Consider the following 22193-nt stretch of genomic DNA (forward strand, 5'->3'; position numbering starts at 1 on the left):
TCTATTTATCCACCACGCATCCTTCTCCGCTGGAAAACTGGCAGGGTTTGGAGGCCAGGGTGGGTGAGTGGCTGTGGAGGTGGACAGTACTGCGCCGGTGTCTCTCCCTCCGCAGGAGAGCACTGGTACTAAATCAGCTGGTCCTGTCCATGCTCAACACCCTGTGCCTGGCCCCAGAGGTCTGGCCAAGCTCCAGAGGACAGTTTTGAAGTTCTTTTGACCAGGACTGCACTTGGTCTCTGCAGGGGTCCTGTCTCTTCCCCTGGAGGAGGGGAGCCAGGGCCTGATTTGCGTGCGCATCCAGGTCCGGACCTTCCACCTCTAGGCCCTGCAGAGACTCCTCTTTAGTGCAGGTAGTCCGGCATGGAGCAGTTTTGGGTGCGCCTTCCTCCGCCACCTCCAAGGGCTCCGATATGACCGGCAGCTCCTTTTTATCCACCTGAGGAGCTTTCTGTGAGACCTCTCAGAGTTGCCGGAATTCTACCAGGAACTCCTCCGGACCTGGAAGCTGTTCTTGGCGACCAGGTCCGTTGTGGCCACTGAGGGGACAGACCTCCTTGCAGAGCACCTGCTCCACAATCCAGCCTTGCACATACAGGTGGCAAAGTCTCCCTCGGTATGCCAGAGGCTGATCCTGGCAGAAGCCACCACGGTCGGAGAACTCCTGGATTACGACAGGGGGGACTGGGTGGATCCCCGAGCGCTCGCTCAGCACATCGGGCTCTCCATCCTCCGAACTCCTCTGCGCATACTCCAGGAGGTGACGGCAGCTTTGCCGTGGCTCACTCTTGATTTCCTGCAGAGAGCACTGCGAGAGGGTACGCCTCACCCCTCCTCTCCTGCAAACCCTCCGTCTCTTGTTATCTGGCCCCTGTTAAGTGGGCCCCCCTGGGCCCCTCATCCATGGACCCCCAGCCGGCTGCAAAATCTGCAGCTGGTATGCTTTCAAACCGTGCCTAGAGAACATCTCTACGCGCTCGTGCTCCACACCCTGCACTTCCCCCCATCTTGTCCCGCAAGTGGCGGGACTATCTAAGACCCGTAGAGGGTGGGGAACCCCGATAGGCCAGTGTGTATCCCACCCTAGTTCCGCGGCCCATCGGGGACATTAGTTGGTGGCTCCTTCATGGAACCGTGAGCACGGGCGTGTACCTGGCACAGTTCACCCCTATCCCGAACACCTGCCCCTTTTGCGGCGTGAGGGAGAACCTGGCGCACGCCTATCTTGAATGCGCCTGGTTGCAGCACCTATTCCACGAGGAGTAACGGTAGTTTTAATTAGGATCTTTACTTCAAACTACCTAGTCCGTGCTGCGTGTAGCCGCGGGCACAGAGTTTGGCCTAAGGGGGATTTAAAAATGGTGGGATTTAAAAATATTTAAATCCCAGGCTTCATTTACAACTCACTTGCCCTCATTACCTTACCTAGCTCGAACTAACGAGCTAGTGTAGCCGTACCCTTATTGAGGTTCTGGCTGCACTTTTCCCCTCACCCTATCTGTGGCCCCACAAAGTTGCGGGACCTCCTCGTCAACCTCCTCCTGGCTCTGGCTAAAGCCACGATATACAACACCAGGAGGAGGATGCTGGACGAGGGGGTCCCCTGCGACTGTGGGGCCTATTTCTGTTCCTCCCTTGTGTCACGTATCCGGGCAGAGTTCCTCTGGGCGATGTCCACTGGCTTCCTTGACAGCTTCGAGGAGCAGTGGGCACTGTCTGGGGTTATCTGCTCAGTATCCCCATCCAGTTCCCTTGTTTTGACCCTGTGACCTGCAACCCCTGACCATGTTTTTCATTATTTGTTCCACGAACTCAGTTGAGCCCCAGGTTCAGTCGTCTCTCCTGCAAGGCTTTGCCCGTCTATTTCCTGGGTTTCAAATAGGCACTACAGAGAGGGAGAAGCAGCAGGGTGCAGATGGTGCTCTACTCCTCTCCCCCTGTTCCTTCTGCCTGCACCAGCCAGAGCAGTCCCCGCCCTACCTAGCCACCACCTGCCTACTGAGGCCCCCCAGCTGTTGGACCTGCTCCCCCTGGACACTGCTGCTGATACTCACCACCACCAGCTACTGCTGCTGCCTGAGGGGGAGGGGCCTATCGGCATGCTCTCCCCCCCACTGCAGAGAGAGAGGAGGGGGACACCACCACTACTAGCACCCGCTACCTGGAGTCCCCCACCTTGGCTGACCGCTGTTCTCCTGCTGCTGCAGCTGCACCACCTGCGCCCTGTTGAGGGGTGAAGAGGAGAAGGCGCCACCATCTGGACCTGTGGAGAAGGCTTTCAAAGACTGAGTGTTTTTTCCATCTGTGCTCCTGTGGTGATGGTAAGTTGAACTATTGAGAGGGGGCCGGGGGAGGGGCACAGAGCCCTCCCCTCAGTCCAGGTACCCCCCCTTCCTGCTGCCACCGCCCCCAACGGCTTCTCTACCACCCTTAACACCTGGACTTTCTCCTCACCCCTTGACGGGGCTGTTACTCCACCTGGGACTGTGCTGTTGCAGTAGTGGGCGAGGTTGAGCCCCCACAAGCGCTCATGAGCGTGCTCCCTTCTCACCCTCTTGGACTTGGCCCCCTTCCCTCAGCTACATTTGGCTGCAAGGCCCCCCTCACCCTTTCTCACCCTCCTTCCCTACTGCCTGCCCCGTCCTGCTAGCCCTTCCCCAAAATCCTCACTTCCTCCAACCCCCTCTGCTATGATGGAGGAGGTCCCCGCCCCCTTGGCTGTTCCGGTAGTTCACAAAAATCCCTCATGGCCACCAACGCCATAGACCACTGCGGCTGACCTCCCGACCCCTGACCCTGGCTCCGAACCTGCCACGGCTGATGCCCCCCTGCAATTCGGGTGGGCTCTCCACCTCAGTCAGCAAAAAGGGCCAGGGGAGGAAGAAGGGCAAGGGCCCATCCAAAAAGGCCCAACCTCTGAGGCCACCCTGCCTGCTGCGGCCCCACCATCTGCCGCACCCGCTCCTTCCCCTGCTGTTCCCCCCACTGGCTCTAGGGGTGATCCACCCGTGGCCCCCAGAGCGTACGCACAGGTGGCCGCTGGCGCCCTCCCCCGCATGCCGCCACATCATCTGCCCCAACTGCCACCTCCAGCTCCATCCCTGATGGCCAGGGCCCCTTACCCACCCTGACCAGGACGCACAGCATCTGCTGCTGTTGGCACTGCGCCAGGGCTCGGATCCCTACTTGCCCATCTCCGTGTCCCGTGAGCTCTATCTGGGGGCCCAGACGAAGGAGAATCCAGCCCTCAGTTCTGCGCCTGTTCTTCACAGATAACTGTAGGGACAAGGGCAAGGTCCAGTTCGCCCTCCAGCACTGGAGGGACTTTCACTCCATTCTCTGGGCTACAAGAGCCCTCTTGCAGGAGGGGAGAGGGCCCAATAGGCAGGACATCACGGCCTACCACTGGACATGCAGGTTCCGGGACGCCCTCCTGAACTTTGGGTTGGAGTGTGGGGCCTGCCGGAGGTCGACGATCACCCTGCCCATGAGGATCCACCTCATCCCTCATCATGAAGGACACCGTCATCGCCACCTTAAATGCTCGGGACTGTAGGGCGGGCCTCTGCAGGAGCCGGATGCTTTTCTTCCTTCGGGTGGGGGGTACTCAGTGGTTTTCCTGCAGGAGACCCACACGACTCCAGCCTTTAGCCATTTTAGCCACCTCGGCGTGCACTCAGCCAGGGTGGACACCTTGTTCTCCCCTGCCCTACGGCTCGAGCTGCTGGGGACTGCCGAGGTTGTCCCAGGCTGCTTGCTGCATGTCCGGGCCTGCTTGGAGGGGCTCACGTTGAACCTGGTCAACATCTACGCCCCAAACGTGGGTCCAAACCAGGTCATCTTTTATCAGCAGGCTGCCACCTTCCTCGGCATTCTAGATCCTCGTGAGTGTCTGGTCCTGGGCGGGGATTTCACCACCACCCTCGATGACCAGGACCGTGTAGGACTCACGAACTGCCAGGCCACAGCAGGCAACCTCAGGGGGATCATGGACCATCACTCCCTGGTGGACGTCTGGCAAGACCAGCACCCGGATGACACCATCCCCTTCACCTACATCTGGGTGGGGGACGATCGGTCGAGCCACTCACGGTTGGATCGCACTTATCTATCAAGGTTCCATCTGGCACGAGCCCACTCCTCCAGCATTCGGCCAGCCCCATTCACGGACCACCATTTGGTGGCCATGAAAGCCTCTCTTAGGGTATGTCTACACTACCCTCCTAGTTCGAACTAGGAGGGTAATGTAGGCATACCGCACTTGCAAATGAAGCCCAGGATTTGAATTTCCCAGGCTTCATTTGCATAAGCGGGGAGCCGCCATTTTTAAAACCCCGCTGGTTCGAACCCTGTGCAGCGCGGCTACACGGGGCACGAACTAGGTAGTTCAAACTAGGCTTCCTAGTTCGAACTACAGTTACTCCTTGTGAAATGAGGAGTAACGGTAGTTCGAACTAGGAAGCCTAGTTCGAACTACCTAGTTCGTGCCCCGTGTAGCCGTGCTGCACGGGGTTCGAACCAGCGGGGTTTTAAAAATGGCGGCTCCCCGCTTATGCAAATGAAGCCCGGGAAATTCAAATCCCGGGCTTCATTTGCAAGTGCGGTATGCCTACATTACCCCGCTAGTTCGAACTAGCGGGGTAGTGTAGACATACCCTTAGTGTGGAGAGGCTGGGGCCAGCCTACTGGCATTTTAACAATAGCTTGCTGGAGGACGTGGGCTTCGTGGCGTCCTTCCGGGAGTTCTGGCTGGCCTGGCGGGGGCAGCAGCCCACCTTTCCCTCAGTGCAGCTCTGGTGGGACGTGGGGAAGGCGTGCCTGGCTCTTCTGTCACGACTACTACTACCCTCCAGCCAGCGGAGGGATGCGGCGATAGAGAAGTTGGAACGGGAGGTTTTGAAGCTTGAGAGGTACCTGGTATTCGACCCTAAGGATCCACCCCTCCGTGAGACATACCGGGAGAAGTGGGAGGAACTCCAGGCCCTGGAAGATCACAGGGCCCTGAGTGTCTTTGTTCGATCCCACATCCAGCTCCTTTGGGAGATGGATCGCGGCTTCCACTTCTTCTATGCCCTGGACAAAAAAAGGGGGGCCAAAAAGCACGTCACCTGCCTTTTGGCAGAGGACGGCAACCCCCTCATGGATCTGGAGGAGATGCGTGGAAGGGCCAGGGCCTTCTACGCCAGTTTGTTCTGCCCGGATCCGACCGAAGCCGACACCTGCAGAGTGCTCTGGACCGAGCTCCCGATTGTCAGCGCAGGCGACCAGGACTGGCTAGAGCTGCCTCTCACTCTGGCCGAGTTCTCGGAAGCCCTCCGTCTCATGCCCAACAATAAAACCCCGGGCATGGACAGGCTGACTGTGGAGTTCTACCACGTGTTCTGGGACGTCCTTGGCCTAGACCTTGTCACCATCTGGGCCGAGTCCCTGGAAAGCAGGGTCTTCCCTCTGTTATGCAGGCAAGCTTATTGCCAAAGAAGGGGTACCTCTGCAACTTTCAGAACTGGTGTCCCATCTTGCTCCTCAGAATGGACTATAAGGTCATAGCAAAAGCCACTGTAGTCCGTGCTGGCAGATGTGATCCACCCCAACCAGACTTACATCGTCCCGGGCCATAGCATCTTTGACAATCTGTACTTGGTCCGGGATCTCTTGGACCTTGGGTATAGGGACAGTCTGTCGTTCGCCCTCCTGTCCCTGGGTGGACCACGGTTTTCTCCTGGGCACTCTACAGGCCTTCGGCTTTGGGCCCCGTTTTGTGGGTTTTCTCCGGGTGCTGTACGCCCTCGTGGAGTGTTTGGTCAGGCTCAACTGGACCCTGACCGAGCCAGTGAGCTTTGGGCGGGGAGTACGTCAGGTGTCCATTGTCAGGCCAGCTGCATGCTCTGGTGATCGAGCCCTTCCTCTGTCTCCTCTGTAGGAGGTTGACGGGGTTGGTGCTCCAAAAGCCGATGACATGCTCCTCATGGTCCAGGACCCGGGTGACCTGGCACGGGTGGAGGCCTGCCAAGCTGTCTGCTCGGCAGCCTCCTCCACCTGAGACAACTGGGTCAAGAGCTCTGGCCTGGTGGTCGGGGATGGGTGGCGGGCAGGCTCCCTCCTACCCACGCTTCAGGCCATCAGGTGGAGCGCGGGTCCACTGCTCTATCTGGGTGTTTATTTATCTGCCATGCATCCTTCTCCGCCAGAGAACTGGCAAGGTTTGGAGGCCAGGGTCTTTCCCTTCAGGGGAGGGCACTGGCACTGAATCAGCTGGTCCTGTCGATGCTCTGGCACCGGCTCAAAACCCTGTGCCTGGCCCTGGAGGTCCTGACCAAGCTCCAGAGGATAGCTTTGGAATTCTTTAGGCCAGGACTGCAGTGGGTCTCTGCAGGGTTCTGTCTCTTCCCCTGGAGGAGGAGGCCAGGGCCTGGTCTGCATGTGCAGCCAGGTCTGCCTCCAGGCCTTGCCTCCAGGCCCTGAAGGTAGCCTGGCATGGAACACTTTGGTGTGCGCCTTCCTCCACCGCCTCCGATACGACTGGCAGCTCTTTTTTATCCACCAGAGGGGTCTTCCGCGAGACCTCTCAGAGCTGCTGGAATCCTACCAGGAACTCCTCCAGAACTGGAAGCTGTTCTCAGCGACCAGGTTCATTGTGGCCACCGAGGGAACAGATCTCCGTGCAGAGCCCCTGCTCCACAATCCAGCCTTGTGCGTACAGGTGGCGGAGTCTCCTTTGGTGTGCCAGAGGCTGATCCTGGCAGAAGCCCCCAAGGTCGGAGACCTCCTGGACTACGACATGGGGGACTGGGTGGATCCCCGAGCGCTCACTCAGTGCATGGGGCTCTCCACCCCCCGAACTCCACTGCACCTAGTCCAGGAGGTGAAGACGGCTTTGCCGCAGCCCGCTCTTGATTTCCTGCAGAGAGCCCTGCAAGAGGGTATGTCCTGCCCCTTCCCTTCCTGCAAAGCCTCCATCCATTGTTATCGGGCCCCTGTTCTGCGGGACCCCAGCCTACCCTGGACCCTGAGCTGTCTGCGAGATTTGCAGCTGGTCTGCTTCCGAGCCGGGCCAATGGAACAGTCTGCCAGCTTCCAGGAGCCTGCCAGGACCCGAAGAAGGTGGGCGCCTTCCTGGTCCAGGGCGGAGATCATGGACCATATTCACATTTGGAGGAATGCCCCCAACATCCATGATCTCCGCACTAGACAGGAGAACACGGCCATCTATGGCAGGATAGCCAAGAGCTCATCGTGACTCTGAAGCCAGTCCTGTACTCCCAGGACATCTGCCCGGCCATCAATGACCCTGAGGAGGCCACTTCTAGTGATTTCACAAACGTTTTCTAACTACAAGCAGGTTCAGGCAATGGAGTGTGCTGCGGTGTGCTCTCTATCTGCCTACACCGTGCAGGGGGACCGGAACAGCTTGTTTACATGTCTGAAGACGTAGCAAGTGTCTTGTCTGTACAGTTCAATGAAGCTCTCAGATAGGCACTCTTTAATCCTTTTCACAAGGTTTTGGGGGAGGCCAGCCTTATGTTGTCCTCCTCAGCAGGAGGACTTCCCATGCTAAGTCACGAGTAAGTGGTCTGGCATCATGGAGCCACATGAAACTGTCCTTCAAGGTATCTCTGATTCACACTGACCCTTGCTGTGCTCTCCTTATGGCACTGGAGTTTGACTTCTCGAACTCTCAGGCCAGGCGCTCTGTCTCAGCTCTGCACCCAGCCAGAAAAGTCTCCCCCTTGTTCTCACACAGTTTATGGAGTACACAACAGGCCGTCACCACAAAGGGAATGTTGCACTCACTGAGGTCTAATCGGATCAGGAGACTCCTGAACCTCTCCTTTAAATGTCCAAATGCACATTTCATCACCATTCTGCACTACTCAGCCTGTTGTTCAACTCCTCCTTGCTTGAGTTCAGGCTGCCTGTGTATAGGGTTTCATGAGCCAGGGGATCATAGGGTAGGCTAGGTCACCAAGGACAACTATGGGCATATTCACGTTTCCGACTCTGATGTTCTGGTTGGAGAAAAAAGTGCCAGTGTGCATATTTTGGAAGAGGATGGAGTTCCTAAAGATGTACATGCATCTTTCCCAATTACTAGTGCTTGTAGCACCATGGAGAAGTACCCATTGCAGTTGATATAATCTGAGGCATGACGGCTGGGGGTCAGGATGGGGATGCCATCTATGGTGCCCATGCAATTAGGGAAGCCCATGGTGGCAAAGCCCTCCACGATGGTGTCCACACATTCCCCCAGAGTTTATTGATGGCCTTGCCTACTTGAATGAGAACAACCCCAACTGTAGATTTCCCTACCGTAAACTGGTTCCCAACTGAGCAGTGGCTGTCTGGCATGGCGAGCTTCCAGAGAGCAACTGCACTCTGCACAGTCAGAGTGGGTCTCATGTGGGTATCCTGTCACCTAAGGGCAGGGAAGAGCCATAGCCCAAGTTCCAAGAACATGGGCTTGCATATTCAGAAGTTCTGCAGCCACTGGTGATTTCTGCATGATGATGCAGTCCCATCAGTCTGACCTTGTTTCCTGACACCAAAACTGGCATTGCACTGTGTCCAAGGGATTGACTAGCAACTGAGGTAGCATGAGCACCAGGGCTTGCCTGAGCAGGGCCTCTGTGCCATGCTGAGGTCCGTCTTCCTCCTCCTCCTCTTCCAGGTGGACCAACAAGCAGGTACACCACGAGAGACATGAGTATGACAATGCTTTCCCGCATCCTAGGTTCTATGGTTGCAGTGTTCTGGTATCTACGCAAGCAACCAGAGCACAAAAGGATGTGATCACACTGCCTCCCCTTTATATCACCCAAGGGGAGAGGGACTAGAGGAGTGCCTTATGGGGCGCAGCCAACATGAGCCCCTCTAACCATCTACTGCCAAATTCTGGACCCAATAGACCAGGCCAGACTTCCCAGCTACCTCCCTGGCAGACTCTATAATGTGGATACTCAGCTTTGGAGAACATTTGATTTTTGTCCATCCTGAGGACATGGACTTTCATCTTCTCAACATTGTGTGCCCAGAAATTGACCATAGTATATTTGACCTTTTCTCGTAGGCTGTGTCTACACTGGCATCCCTTCCGGAAAAGGGATGCTAATGTAGCACATCGCAATTGCAAATTCCGCGGGGGATTTAAATATCCCCTGCGGGATTTGTATTTACATGGCTGCCGCTTTTTTCCGGCTTGGGGAAAAGCCGGAGAAAAGTGCCAGTCTAGACGCGATTCTCTGGAAAATAAAGCCTACTTTCAAGTAGGAATAAGAAATCCTCCGGAAAAGGCTTTATTTTCCGGAGAATCACGTCTAGACTGGCACTTTTCTCCGGCTTTTCCCCAAGCCGGAAAAAAGCGGCAGCCATGTTAATGCAAATGCTGCGGGGGATATTTAAATCCCCCGTGGATTTGCCTATTCCAAAGTGTCTAATCTGCATCCCTTTTCCGGAAAAGGGGTGCAGTGTAGACACAGCCGTAGTGTAGACATGCTCTAGATGTTTTGCTTATTTTAGGCCCATTGAATGTGACTAGTTTCTACTAAAAATAATGAATTTAAAATGAAGGAATTTGAAAGTCTATTTTCATATTAAAAGTCATCCAAAATATTTAGTTCACTGCCAAAACAGTGTTTCAAACTAATATTATTCCTGTTGGGATATATAAAAATTAATAGGTCTGAAATGGCTTTACATTGGTCGTTCAGGGATCAGTCATAGCATTAACCTTAAACATGCTTTTTCCTTTTGTTTTTGTAGTTTGGGAAGATAGATTAATAGTTTGGTCAAAACCGGTATTATTCTTTCTGCTGTACAAACATGTTCTCGCTCTCTGTTCTTGTAGCCTAGGAGACAAGATGGCTACATCTAGATTGCATCCCTTTTTCGTAAAAGGGATGCAAATTAGACGTATCGCAATTGCTAATGAAGCGGGGATTTAAATCTCCCCTGCTTCATTAGCATAAAAATGGCTGCCGCTTTTTTTTGGCACGGAGCTTTGCTGGAAAAAAGCGCCAGTCTAGATGCGGATCTTTTGGAAAATCAAGCCTTTTCCGAAAGATCCCTTATCCGCGTCTAGCTGGCGCTTTTTTCCAGCAAACCTCTGTGCCAAAAAAAAGCGGCAGCCATTTTTATTCTAATGAAGCGGGGGAGATTTAAATCCCCACTTCATTAGCAATTGCGATACATCTGATTTACATCCCTTTTACGAAAAAGGGATGCAATCTAGACGTAGCCGAGAAGTATGCAACTGCTCTACTTTGTTGTGTCCTCATTGGCGCTGTATAAAATATCTTCAGGGTTAAGTTCCTTGTAATGTCTGTAACCTGTTAGTTTGTAGCATAGGAATGTGTTGATTTAATTAGAAATTCTGTAAATAGTAATTAGGGCAGGTATGACTGTATTCATTATTTGCTTATTAACATTCATTTTATGGGAGTTAACCATAAATAAGGCTAAATAAGGCTTTAGGAAAAGGAGTGATAGAAGTGTGAATTAATATACTAAAATAGAAAAAGGGTGTAATCGTCACCAGGTTGTTGCCATTCAGACATTGTGTTCAATGTCTGAGGTAACCATGCGTAGGCAATAATGCAGTTCCTCTTACCCCATCTGCTCCTGGGTCGCCTGTTTTTTCTCTAACCTCTCCCTCTTTGTTTTTTAATGTCAATGCGTTCATTGAAACAATTTATTTTTTTAAGATTCACCTTGCATTTATTTTAATACCAAATTACTAAAAAAATTTGCACCTGGAAAGATCCTAAAACTAAAAGTTGCTCCTAGAAACTAAAAGCTTCTACAACAGCATTTTTTAGTTGTTGAAAGAGTCTAAGGGTATGTCTACACTACAATGTTAGTTCAAACTAACGGACGTTAGTTCGAACTAACATTCATAGGTGCTACACTAGTGCTCCGCTAGTTCGAATTTAAATCGAACTAGAGGAGCGCTTAGTTCGAACTAGGAAAACCTCATTTTACGAGGATTAAGCCTAGTTCGAACTAGCTAGTTCGAATTAAGGGGTGTGTAGCCCCTTAATTCGAACTAGTGGGAGGCTAGCCCTCCCCAGGTTTCCCTGGTGGCCACTTTGGCCAACACCAGGGAAACTCGTATGCCTCCCCTCCCGACCCCGGACCCCTTAAAGGGGCACGGGCTGGCTACGGTGCCTGTGCCAGGTGCAAGCCTGCCAGCACCCAGCCAGCAGACCCTGCACCTGGCACGGCACAGAGCCACCCACCCGATGTCCCCCAGCCCACCCCCTCTTCCCGGGACCAGGCTGGCGGCTCCCGGGAGCTTGCCCTGGACCGCAAGAGGCGGGCACCTTCCTGGGCTAGTGCGGACATCGTGGACCTCGTCTACAATCTCCGCACTAGGCACAGGAAAGTGGCCATCTAGGGCAGGAGAGCTGCCAGCCTGGCCACCCAGGAGCAGGTGTGCATGAAAATCAAGGGGGTCCACTGAGACCCCCGACCCTGAGCCCTGAGCTTACAATGGCCGTCCTGGGTCAGACCAAAGGTCCATCTAGCCCAGTAGCCTGTCTGCCGACAGCGGCCAACCCTAGGGACCCTGGAGGGGATGGACCGAAGACAGTGACCAAGCCATTTGTCTCGTGCCATCTCTCTCCAGCCTTCCACAAACTTTGGGCAGGGACACCACTCCTACCCCCTGGCTAAGACTACTCCATGGACCCAACCTCCATGACTTGATCTCACTTCCCTTTAAACTCTGTTCTAGTTGTAGCCTTCACAGTCTCCTGCAGCAAGGAGTTCCGCAGGTTAACTATTTGCTTTGGGAAGAAGAACAACTTTCTCTTACTAGTTTCAAGCCTGCTACCCATTCCTTTCCTTTGGTGTCCTCTAGTCCTTCTTTATGGGAACTAATGAAGAACTTTTCTGTATGTACCCTCTCCACCCAACCCCTGCTTTTAAAGACCTCTATCCTGTCCCCCCTCCGTCTCCTCTTTTCTAAGCTGAGAAGTCCCAGTCTCTGTAGCCTCTCTTCATCTGGGACCTGTTCCCAACCCCTGATCATGTTAGTTGCCCTCCCCTCTCCCAGCCTTTCTCTTCCCCTCTCCCACCTCCTTTTCCCAGTCTCCCCCAGTTTTGGTCAATAAAGACAGATTCCATTTTTGACCACAATTGTCCTTTATTTTGTACATCAAGAAAAGGGGCTAGGGAAGGGTAACTGGAAGGAGGTGAGGGGGGAATGGGGTATGAGCCTCCGATGGGGAGGACTGGGCTGGCTCTGCGGGCTTCTGGGGGTGGAAGCTGTCCTGCAGCCCCCCAATTGCCCCATCTCCCCAGATGGCAGCCTGCAGCAAGTGCAGCCGGGCTGATGGCCGAGTGGTGTGATGTGTCCAGTGTGGGCACTCCGGGCACTCCAAGCCAGGACTGGTTTTCAAGCAGGGCACCCCTGAGAACTGTCTGTCCGGGGTGGGGGTCGGGTCCCTTTAAGCGCAGCCCTCGGCTAGCCTGAGACAGCATCTCCACGCTCTAAGTCCTCCTCTGATGCCCTGCCGGCACTGCTTCTGGCCATCCTTAAGCCCTGTTCAGGGTCCACTCAATGTGGACATGCTAGTTCGAATTAGCAAAACGCTAATTCGAACTAGTTTTTAGTTCTAGACGCGTTAGTTCGAATTAGCTTAGTTCACGAGGAGTAACGGTAGTTCGAACTAGGAAGCCTAGTTCGAACTACCTAGTTCGTGCCCCGTGTAGCCGCGCTGCACGGGGTTCGAACCAGTGGGGTTTTAAAAATGGCGGCTCCCCCTTATGCAAATGAAGCCTCGGAAATTCAAATCCCGGGCTTCATTTGCAAGTGCGGTATGCCTACATTACCCCGCTAGTTCGAACTAGCGGGGTAGTGTAGACATACCCTTAGTTATTAGGGAAGTTATGCTCTTCCATTAAAATGAAAAAGTAGTTACTATAAACGTAAAGACACAAGGGCTGTGTCTACACTGCACCCCTTTTCCAGAAAAGGGATGCAGATGAGACAAGTCAGAATTGCAAATGACACGGGGGATTTAAATCTCCCCCGCTTCATTTGTATAAACATGGCTGCTGCTCTTTTCCGGCTCGGGGTTTTGCCGGAAAAAAGCGCCAGTCTAGACAGGATATTTCAGAAAATAAATCCTTTTCCGAAAGGTCCCTTATTCCTGATTTTAAGAGGAATAAGGGACCTTTCGGAAAAGGCTTTATTTTCCGAAAGATCCCCGTATAGACTGGCACTTTTTTCCGGCAAAGCCCCGAGCCGGAAAAAAGCAGCAGCCATGTTTATACAAATGAAGCGGGGGAGATTTAAATCCCCCGCTTCATTTGCAATTCCGACTTGTCTCATCTGCATCCCTTTTCCGGAAAAGGGGTGCAGTGTAGACACAGACAAGGGGAAAAGACCGTTTTTCAATGTTTGTTTAATGATATCTGCATGTTCTAAAGTCATGTTTGTTTCACATATTAGGGGAGGGGAGGAGGGTAAAAATAAGAACATAGGCTGCAGTTTCCTCCAGGTAATTAGAAACTTTAGCAATCGAGGAAGTACTCAAGCTGAAGTCTGCCATCTTTCAATAGACTTCCTAGTGGTAATTTTGCAAATCTCTTATCTTAGCAACTTATTTGAGCTATTTAAAACTTCATGAAACCAGTGTCTTTAATAGACAACATAAATAAATATATCATGGATTTTTTACCCCTTGTTCTTGGCAGATCTGGGTTAGTCTTTCAAGCTGCTCATCTTGAATAATCTTTGCCTTCTCATATTGTTGAATCACCATCTCCATCTCCACTTTCACAGGTAACACATAGGCTAGAAAAAACAAACAAGGACTTGAAGAAATTAAACAGCCATTTAGCTTATCAGAGATGTCTGCATATATTTTAAAAACAGAAAGAATTTTCATGATCACCTAATCTGAACTTCTGTGTAACACAAGCCATAGGATTTTATTCAGTAATTTCTTCATGAATCCCAAAAATTTGTGATTAAAGAGGATACTGTACTGTACTTACCATGTACAGTAACTGAAGTTCTTAGAGATGGCTGTCCCTGTGGGTGCTCTATTTAGATGTTTTGGTGCGCTGCACTTCTAGTTGGAGACTTTTGCTGGCTGTGCCCTGGTTGGCAGTGCACAAGCTGCTCTGAGAAGCTAATCCAGGCACACAGCCAACCATCACTCATGATGAAGTTGAAACTCTAAAGTAGAGGGGAGGATGGGTAATGGAACATCCACAGGGACAACCAATTTGAAGAACCTCAGTTACTGCTGTGACAGACAGCTGGCTAAGCCAAAGCTCTGCCACTACAGCCTGGCTGAAAAGGGAAATGGATGCCAGCTAAGCAAGTCCATGCCTGAAGAGCTAATGGAAGCAGCTGTGGGCCTCATTATCCAGGGGGCTAGAGAAGGCAGCCAGGGGTGAAGTGGAGGGTGAGGAAAATATAAATAGCCTGGATGATTTTCTGAATACTTTTGTTCTCTCTATATCAGGGCTACTCAACTTTGAAAACCTGAGGGCCACAATGATACTAACAGCATATGCCGAGGGCTGCAACTTAAGTGTTGTTGCATGTACATGCAAATACATATGCAAATATATGCAAATAGCTTCTTTCACACTGATGGGCATGAATACAAAGATTAAGGCAAGATTACACAACACTCAGGCCCCATTTAAGTCAGTTCTGCTGATATTAATAAAATGCAGTATTTATCCAATTTCCACCCATTTGACAGCACTTTTAATGAGCAATGACAGTTCAGCAATTTAACTACTTAAACATATATCAACAGAAGATCATTATATTGTCTACTTTTTTGTTCTGGCTCCCACCCGCAGGCTGCATGTTGAGCCCCACGTAAACCCAAACTGCACAGCAGGTTGCAAACAAACAGGCGGCCCACGGGCCACATGTTGAGTAACTCTGCTTTATATAGAATGCCAGTGTTCTATGGACATCTAGAGTGCAAAGGGAAGCCTCCCTTTTGTTGGCATGTGGCTTGAGAAAGAATACAAATAAGTAAATAGGTTTATTGAGATGGAAGAGGGAGGTAACCTTGGGTATGAATTTAGGGTGTGGACATGACAAAAGTGTAGTAACAAAAGCAGGTGACTAGCTGTTCAAAGGGTATGTCAACACTACAACACTAATTCGAACTAACTGAGTTCGAATTAGTTAATTCGAACTAAGCTAATTCGAATTAGCGCATCTAGACTTAAAAACTAGTTCGAATTAGCATTTTGCTAATTTGAACTAGCATGTCCACATTGAGTGGACCCTGAACCGGGGTTAAGGCTGGCCAGAAGCAGTGCCGGCAGGGCATCAGATGAGGACTTAGAGCGTGGAGCTGCTGCCTCAGGCTAGCCGAGGGCTGTGCTTAAAGGGACCCGACCCCCACCCCGGACAGACAGTTCTCAGGGGTTCCCCACTTGCAAAGCAGTCCTGGCTTCGAGTGCCCTGAGTGCCCACACTCGGCACATTACAGCACTCGGCCATCAGCCCGGCTGCACTTGCCGCAGGCTGCCATCCGGGGGGGGGGTCAATCGAGGGGCTTCAGGAGAGTTTCCACCCCGAGGAGCCCGCAGAGCCACTCCAGTCCTCCCCATCGGGGGCTCGTACCCCATTCCTCCCTCACCTCCTTCCACTTACCCCTCCCTAGCCCCCCTTCCTGATGTACAAAATAAAGAAAACGTGTGGTCAAAAACAGAATCTCTCTTTATTGAACAAAACTTGGGGAGACTGGGAAAAGGAGGTGGGAGAGGGGAAGAGAGAGACTGGGAGAGGGGAGGGCAACTAAAATGATCAGGGGTTTGGAACAGATCCCATATGAAGAGAGGCTAACGAGACTGGGACTTCTCAGCTTAGAAAAGAGGAGACTGAGGGGGTATATGATAGAGGTCTATAAAAGCATGAGTGGTGTGGAGAGGGTGCATAAAGAAAAGTTCTTCATTACTTCCCATGATAGAAGGACTAAAGGACACCAAATGAAATGAATGGGTAGCAGGCTTCAAACTAATAACAGAAAGTTCTTCTTTACAAAGCCGGGAGGGGGGCAGAAGAGTTTCCCTGGTGGTGCCCAGAGTGGCCACCAGGGAAAGCTGGGGAGGGCTAGCCTCCCACTAGTTCGAATTAAGTGGCTACACAGCCCTTAATTCGAACTAGTTAATTTGAACTAGGCGTTAGTCCTCGTAGAATGAGGTTTACCTAGTTCGAATTAAGCGCTCCGCTAGTTCGAATTAAGTTCGAACTAGCGGTTTGCATGTGTAGCGCCTATCAAAGTTAATTTGAACTAACGTCTGTTAGTTCGAATTAACTTTGTAGTGTAGACATACCCAAAGAGTTTTCACATGAGGGCTTTGTAGTGTAGACATACCCAAAGAGTTTTCACATGAGGGCATGGAGAACAAGGCTGGGGTCCCATATAAGACATTGCAGGAGGAGTAACAGGACTTAGTTCGGATTAACTTCTGACTGCCATGTGTAGCTGCGGGCAGTCAGTTCGAACTAAGGGGATTTAAAAATGGCACCCGCCTGGGAACATGCAAATGGAGCCTGGGATATTTAAATGCCGGGCTTCATTTGCAAGTTCAAATGTCTACATTAGCCACCCTAGTTCAAACTAGGGGCCTAGTGTAGACATACCCTGAGTGACTATTGGCTGCATGCCCAGAGTAGCCTCTCAGAGTAGCATCAGACAGCTGCTGCAAATGAGCAGCCAACCAGGGCATTGCTACCAGAAATCTCTGACTAGAAGCACAAGGTGCCAAAACATCTAAATTGGTGTACCCACAGGGACACTCCTCTAAGAAGAACTACAGCATTTCTTTTGGAGAAAGAGTTCTATCATGGGCAACCATAAGGCCCCCTGATGTGGATCATCAGCAGGATTTGAACACTGGATGTTAGATCTTCAGCTGCGAACCAACACTTCAGTTACAGGCAAAACTAGAGCTGAAATGCATATTGTAACCTTGCCCGAATAGTTGCATCGATATAGATCTATTCCAGCATTTATCACAGCTGGTTAAAAGCATTCTCTGCTTTGTATTCTGCATGTCCCAAATAACATTTTAAAAGTATGGCTGTATACCAGCTTCTAGAAGAGCTATTGGAAGGAAATACCTGTATGGAGGATAGTGATAGAGATGTAGCCGTGTTAGTCTGGGGTAGCTGAAGCAAAATGCAGGACAATGTAGCACTTTAAAGACTAACAAGATGGTTTATTAGATGATGAGCTTTCGTGGGCCAGACCCACTTCCTCAGATCAAATAGTGGAAGAAAGTAGTCACAACCATATATACCAAAGGATACAATTAAAAAAAAAAGAACAAATATGAAAAGGACAAATCACATTGCAGAACAGGAGGGGGATGCGGGGGGGGGGGGGAGGAAGGAAGGTAAGTGTCTGTGAATTGATGATATTCGAGGTAGGGAGAATGGGATGTTTGTGAGTTAATGGTATTAGAGGTGATAATTGGGGAAACTATCTTGGTAATGGGTGAGATAGTTCAAATGTTTATTGAGTCTTGTCCCAGGGTCTCTCTTTCTGCCCCACGTCCCCCACAAACTGGATACAATTTTGTGGTGACCTTGAGGCTTTTTTTCGCCGCCTCCGTCTCTGAGAATATTTCCAAACCACCACTGAACATCAATCTTACCTACCAGATCCCCCCTATCAACACCAAAGGAAAAATAATTCTATATGGACTCCCCCTGACGGTCGGAATTACAATCTGGATTTCTATATACACAGCTTCCGCAACAACGCACAGACTGACATTATTCGCAAACGACAACAAGCGGACACACAATCTTAGCCACGCTGAACACCATGCCATCCAGAGTCTCAAAAACAACCTGGACATTGTAATCAAACCAGCTGACAAAGGGGGTGCTGTGGTCATTATGAATAAGGCCGACTATAACCAGGAGGCAACCAGACAACTCTCGAACACCACATTTTACAAACCTCTCCCCTCTGATCCCACCTTGGAATACCAAAAGAAACTACACTGTCTCCTTAAAAGCCTCCCCACAGCTACTCGGAACAAATCCACACAGAATCACCTTCTGACCCCCGACCAGGATTGTTCTATCTACTTCCCAAGATCCATAAACCTGGGCACCCCGGACGTCCCATCATCTCTGGTATTGGCACGCTCACTACTGGTCTATCCAGCTATGTAGACACTCTTCTCAAACCCTTCGTAACCAATACCCCCAGCTATCTCCGAGACACTACTGACTTCCTAAGGAAACTACAAAACATCGATAACCTCCCCAATAATACCATCCTTGCCACCATGGATGTAGAAGCTCTATATACCAACATCCCACATGAAGACAGATTACAAGCAATTAGAAACACTATCCCAGAGGACACTACTGCCAACCTGATAGCAGACCAATGTAACTTTGTTCTCACCCACAATTATTTCCAGTTTGAGAACAACTTATACCTCCAGATCAGCGGCACAGCCATGGGTACACGCATGGCCCCACAGTATGCTAACATCTTTATGGCTGACCTAGAACAACGTTTCCTCAACTCCCGTCCCCTTTCACCCCTCCTCTACCTACGGTACATCGATGACATCTTTATGATCTGGACGCATGGCCAAGAAACACTGGAGATATTCCACAGAGATTTCAACAACCTACACCCCACCATCAACCTCAGCCTGGACCATTCTACACGAGAGATCCACTTCCTGGACACCACCGTACAAATCAACAATGGAAAATTAGACATCACTCTCTACAGAAAACCCACCGACTCATACAGTTACCTACATGCATCCAGCTCCCATCCAGAACACACCACACGATCCATCGTCTATAGCCAAGCCCTTCGATACAACCGCATCTGCTCTAATCCCACTGACAGAGACCAGAAGCTTCAGGATCTCTACCAAGCATTTATAAACCTCAACTACCCACCCAGAGAAATAAAAAAGCAAATTGAAAGAGCCAGACGAATACCTAGAAACCATCTACTTCAAGACAGACCCAAGAAAACCAACAATAGAACACCACTTGTCATCACCTACAACCCCCAACTTAAACCTGTCCAACACATTATCAATAAACTACAGCCTATATTGGAACAGGATACCATACTCAAAGAGGCTCTGGGAGACAGACCCATAGTCTCCTATAGACAACCACCTAACCTCAAGATGATTCTTACCAACCACCACAGGACATACCACACTAATACCAACCCATGTACCTTCCCTTGCAACAAACCCCGTTGCCAGATTTGTCCACATATTCATTCTGCTGATACCATTATTGGACCTAACCAAGTGAGTTATAAGATCAAGAACACATATTCCTGCGCATCCAGAAATATAATCTATGCTATCATGTGCCGAAAGTGTCCGTCTGCTATGTACATTGGACAAACATCTCAGACACTTCGCCAAAGGATTAATGCCCACAAAACAGATATCAGACAAGATCACAAAGAGAAAACAGTTTCTTGCCATTTTAACCAGAAAGGACACTCTCTCAATGACTTAACCACCTGCATTCTGCTACAAAGACCTTTTACATCTGCACTTGAAAGGGAATCCTTTGAACTGTCATTCATGTTAAAATTCGACACTTTCCAAAAAGGACTCAACAAACATTTGAACTATCTCACCCATTACCAAGATAGTTTCCCCAATTATCATCTCTAATACCATTAACTCACAAACATCCCATTCTCCCTACCTCTAATATCATCAATTCACAGACACTTACCTTCCTTCCTCCCCCCCCCCCCTGCATCCCCCTCCTGTTCTGCAATGTGATTTGTCCTTTTCATATTTGTTCATTTTTTTTAATTGTATCCTTTGGTATATGGTTGTGACTATTTTCTTCCACTATTTGATCTGAGGAAGTGGGTCTGGCCCACGAAAGCTCATCATCTAATAAACCATCTTGTTAGTCTTTAAAGTGCTACATTGTCCTGCATTTTGTATGGAGGAATTACAGTAAAACTCCATTAGTCCGGCATCCAATGCTCCGGGACTCCTGATGGTCCGGCACCATCAGGAACCCGGAAGTGCTGGGGCAGCCAGACAGGCTTTCCCCATTCAGGTGCTGCTGAAACTGACCAGCAGCTGAATCGGGGAAGCCGGGAGCAGAGCAGCTAGGGTGCTGCTGGGTTGGTTTGGTAGCGCTGCCCCTCGGGGCTGCGGGACCAACCCGGCAGCACCCCAGCTGCTCTTGGGGACGCCCGGGGCAGAGCTGCTCTGCCCCAGGGGTCCCCGATTCAGCCGCTGCTGAAACAGATCAGCGGCTGATTCCAGGAAGCCCGGGGCAGAGCTGCATACAATTCCTCTATACAGAGCTGCTCTGCCCCGGGCTTCCTGGAATCAGCCGCTGATCTGTTTCAGCAGCAGCTGAATCGGGGACCCCTGGTGCAGAGCAGCTGGGGTCCTGCCGGGTTGGTCCCGCAGCGCCGTCCTTTGGCGCTGCGGGACCAACCTGGCAGCACTCCAGCTGCTCTGCCCCAGGGGTCCCCAAGAGCAGCTGGGGTGCTGCCGGGTTGGTCCCGCAGCCCCGAGGGGCAGTGCTATGGGACAAACCGGGCAGTACCCCAGCTGCTCTGTCCCAGGCATCCCCAAGAGCAGCTGGAGTGCTTCTGGGTTGGTGCCGTAGCACCGCCCCTCGGTGCTGCGGGACCAACCCAGCAGCACCCCAGCTGCTCTATTGCAGGCATGCCCGATTCAGCTGCTGCTGAAACTGACCAGCAGCGGCTGAATCAGGGACTCCTGGGGCAGAGCCGGACTATCGTAAGGGGGGGCTATGAGGGGTCTGGGGTGGCATCCCGTCCCACCCCACTCCAGACCCCTCATAGCCCCCCCTTCTGATAGTCCGGCATATCTGATAATCTGGCAACCCCTGGGTCCTAAAGGTGCCGGATTATCGGAAGTTTACTGTAGTAAACTAACGGTGAGATTCTCAAATGGTACAAATGACAATTAGGCACATAACTCCCTTTGACTTTCAATGGGAGTTGGACAACTATGTCTTTGAAAATCTTTATCAGTCCAGTTAAGACATGCTCACTTTGTTCAGAATGACTATGCAAATTTTATTGTATTTCTCGATGTTCTTCACAACATGAATCAGATCCTGAACTTTGGTCTCTGTTTCACTACAAAGGGCTACATGCTCTCCTGTTAAAACTTGGGAGTCCTCAGTATCTAGAACACAAATACCACTGTGACATGCTCTTTCTCTCACAGAAGCAAAGTGATCCTTGGACTCATTCATTCTGCATTCCTCTTCCCTGCATCCTGGAATCCCACACTGTTAGCAAAACAATTTACAGTTTGATAACAGATCTAACTGCTCTCTGCCTAATAGCCCATTCCTCGAATCCTTGTTTCCACTCTCAGACTCTACTCCTGTTCTCTACAAACTTAACTCTTCAAGCTGCTCCCCTCTGACCTAATGCTTCTGAATGGAGGCATGTCCTGGAATCCTATATAGAAGAGCCCTGGCACACAGCTAATTATGCTCAGATTAACAGCAGAGACAGATCTGGGGATCACTTGTGGTAAACTTCAAAGATGCAAAAAAGCATGAGGAATCAGACACAAAGTTATACTAAGGGCAGGCACTGAAAGTATAATGGATCAAGATAGAGGATGCTGGGGCAGGCAAAGAGGAGCTGCAAGAAAGATTGGGTTGGAAGCAATTATTTTGAAGCAGATGGGAGGGATATCTCTTGGTAAATGGTGAAAGGGAATCATGTCAGCATTATTTTCTTTTCAGGATAGATATTGTCAAAGTATATGACAAAAAATAATTCATAAAAGATCATGGGGCATTCAGCCATGAAAATTAACTCAATCTCATCAGTGGGAGTCACAACACTAAATATCTGTTTATTTCTTTTGAAATTTAAAGAACAAAAATATTATCTAAAAATAATTCTGAGGGTTATTAGTCCTTATCTTAACCAATCAACCAGTTCTTGTGTCAGCAAGCTGAATTACCACTTACCATCAATAATTCTCTTCACTCTCCAAATCCGCAGAGTTATAATGAGACTAATGGCATCCCAAGGACTGCTTGGGCCATTTGCCACTGTAGAGGCCACCATTGGAGCCAAGGATAAAATTATTACAGCACCATCAAATACCTAAAATGAGAAATATTTGTTAATGAATAGCATTTTCAAATGCTTTCTAAGGATCACAAAACC

The 22193-nt window shown here is 50.5% G+C and overlaps 1 protein-coding gene across 1 annotated transcript in view; it reads right to left on the bottom strand.

Annotated features, from left to right (window-relative positions):
* Positions 1–22193, bottom strand: part of TMEM266 (transmembrane protein 266) — a 264791-nt gene that overhangs the window by 56363 nt on the left and 186235 nt on the right. The window contains exons 7-8 of the mRNA XM_006126238.5: positions 21992–22130; positions 13680–13795 (exon numbers count right to left, since the gene is read on the bottom strand). Coding sequence (XP_006126300.2) covers positions 13680–13795; positions 21992–22130 — 255 coding nt within the window. The remainder of the gene's footprint in view (positions 1–13679; positions 13796–21991; positions 22131–22193) is intronic.

The sequence above is a fragment of the Pelodiscus sinensis genome, chromosome 14 (assembly GCF_052426305.1).
Source record: "Pelodiscus sinensis isolate ZL-2025 chromosome 14, ASM5242630v1, whole genome shotgun sequence".
In the NCBI taxonomy this organism is placed as follows: Eukaryota; Metazoa; Chordata; order Testudines; family Trionychidae; genus Pelodiscus; species Pelodiscus sinensis.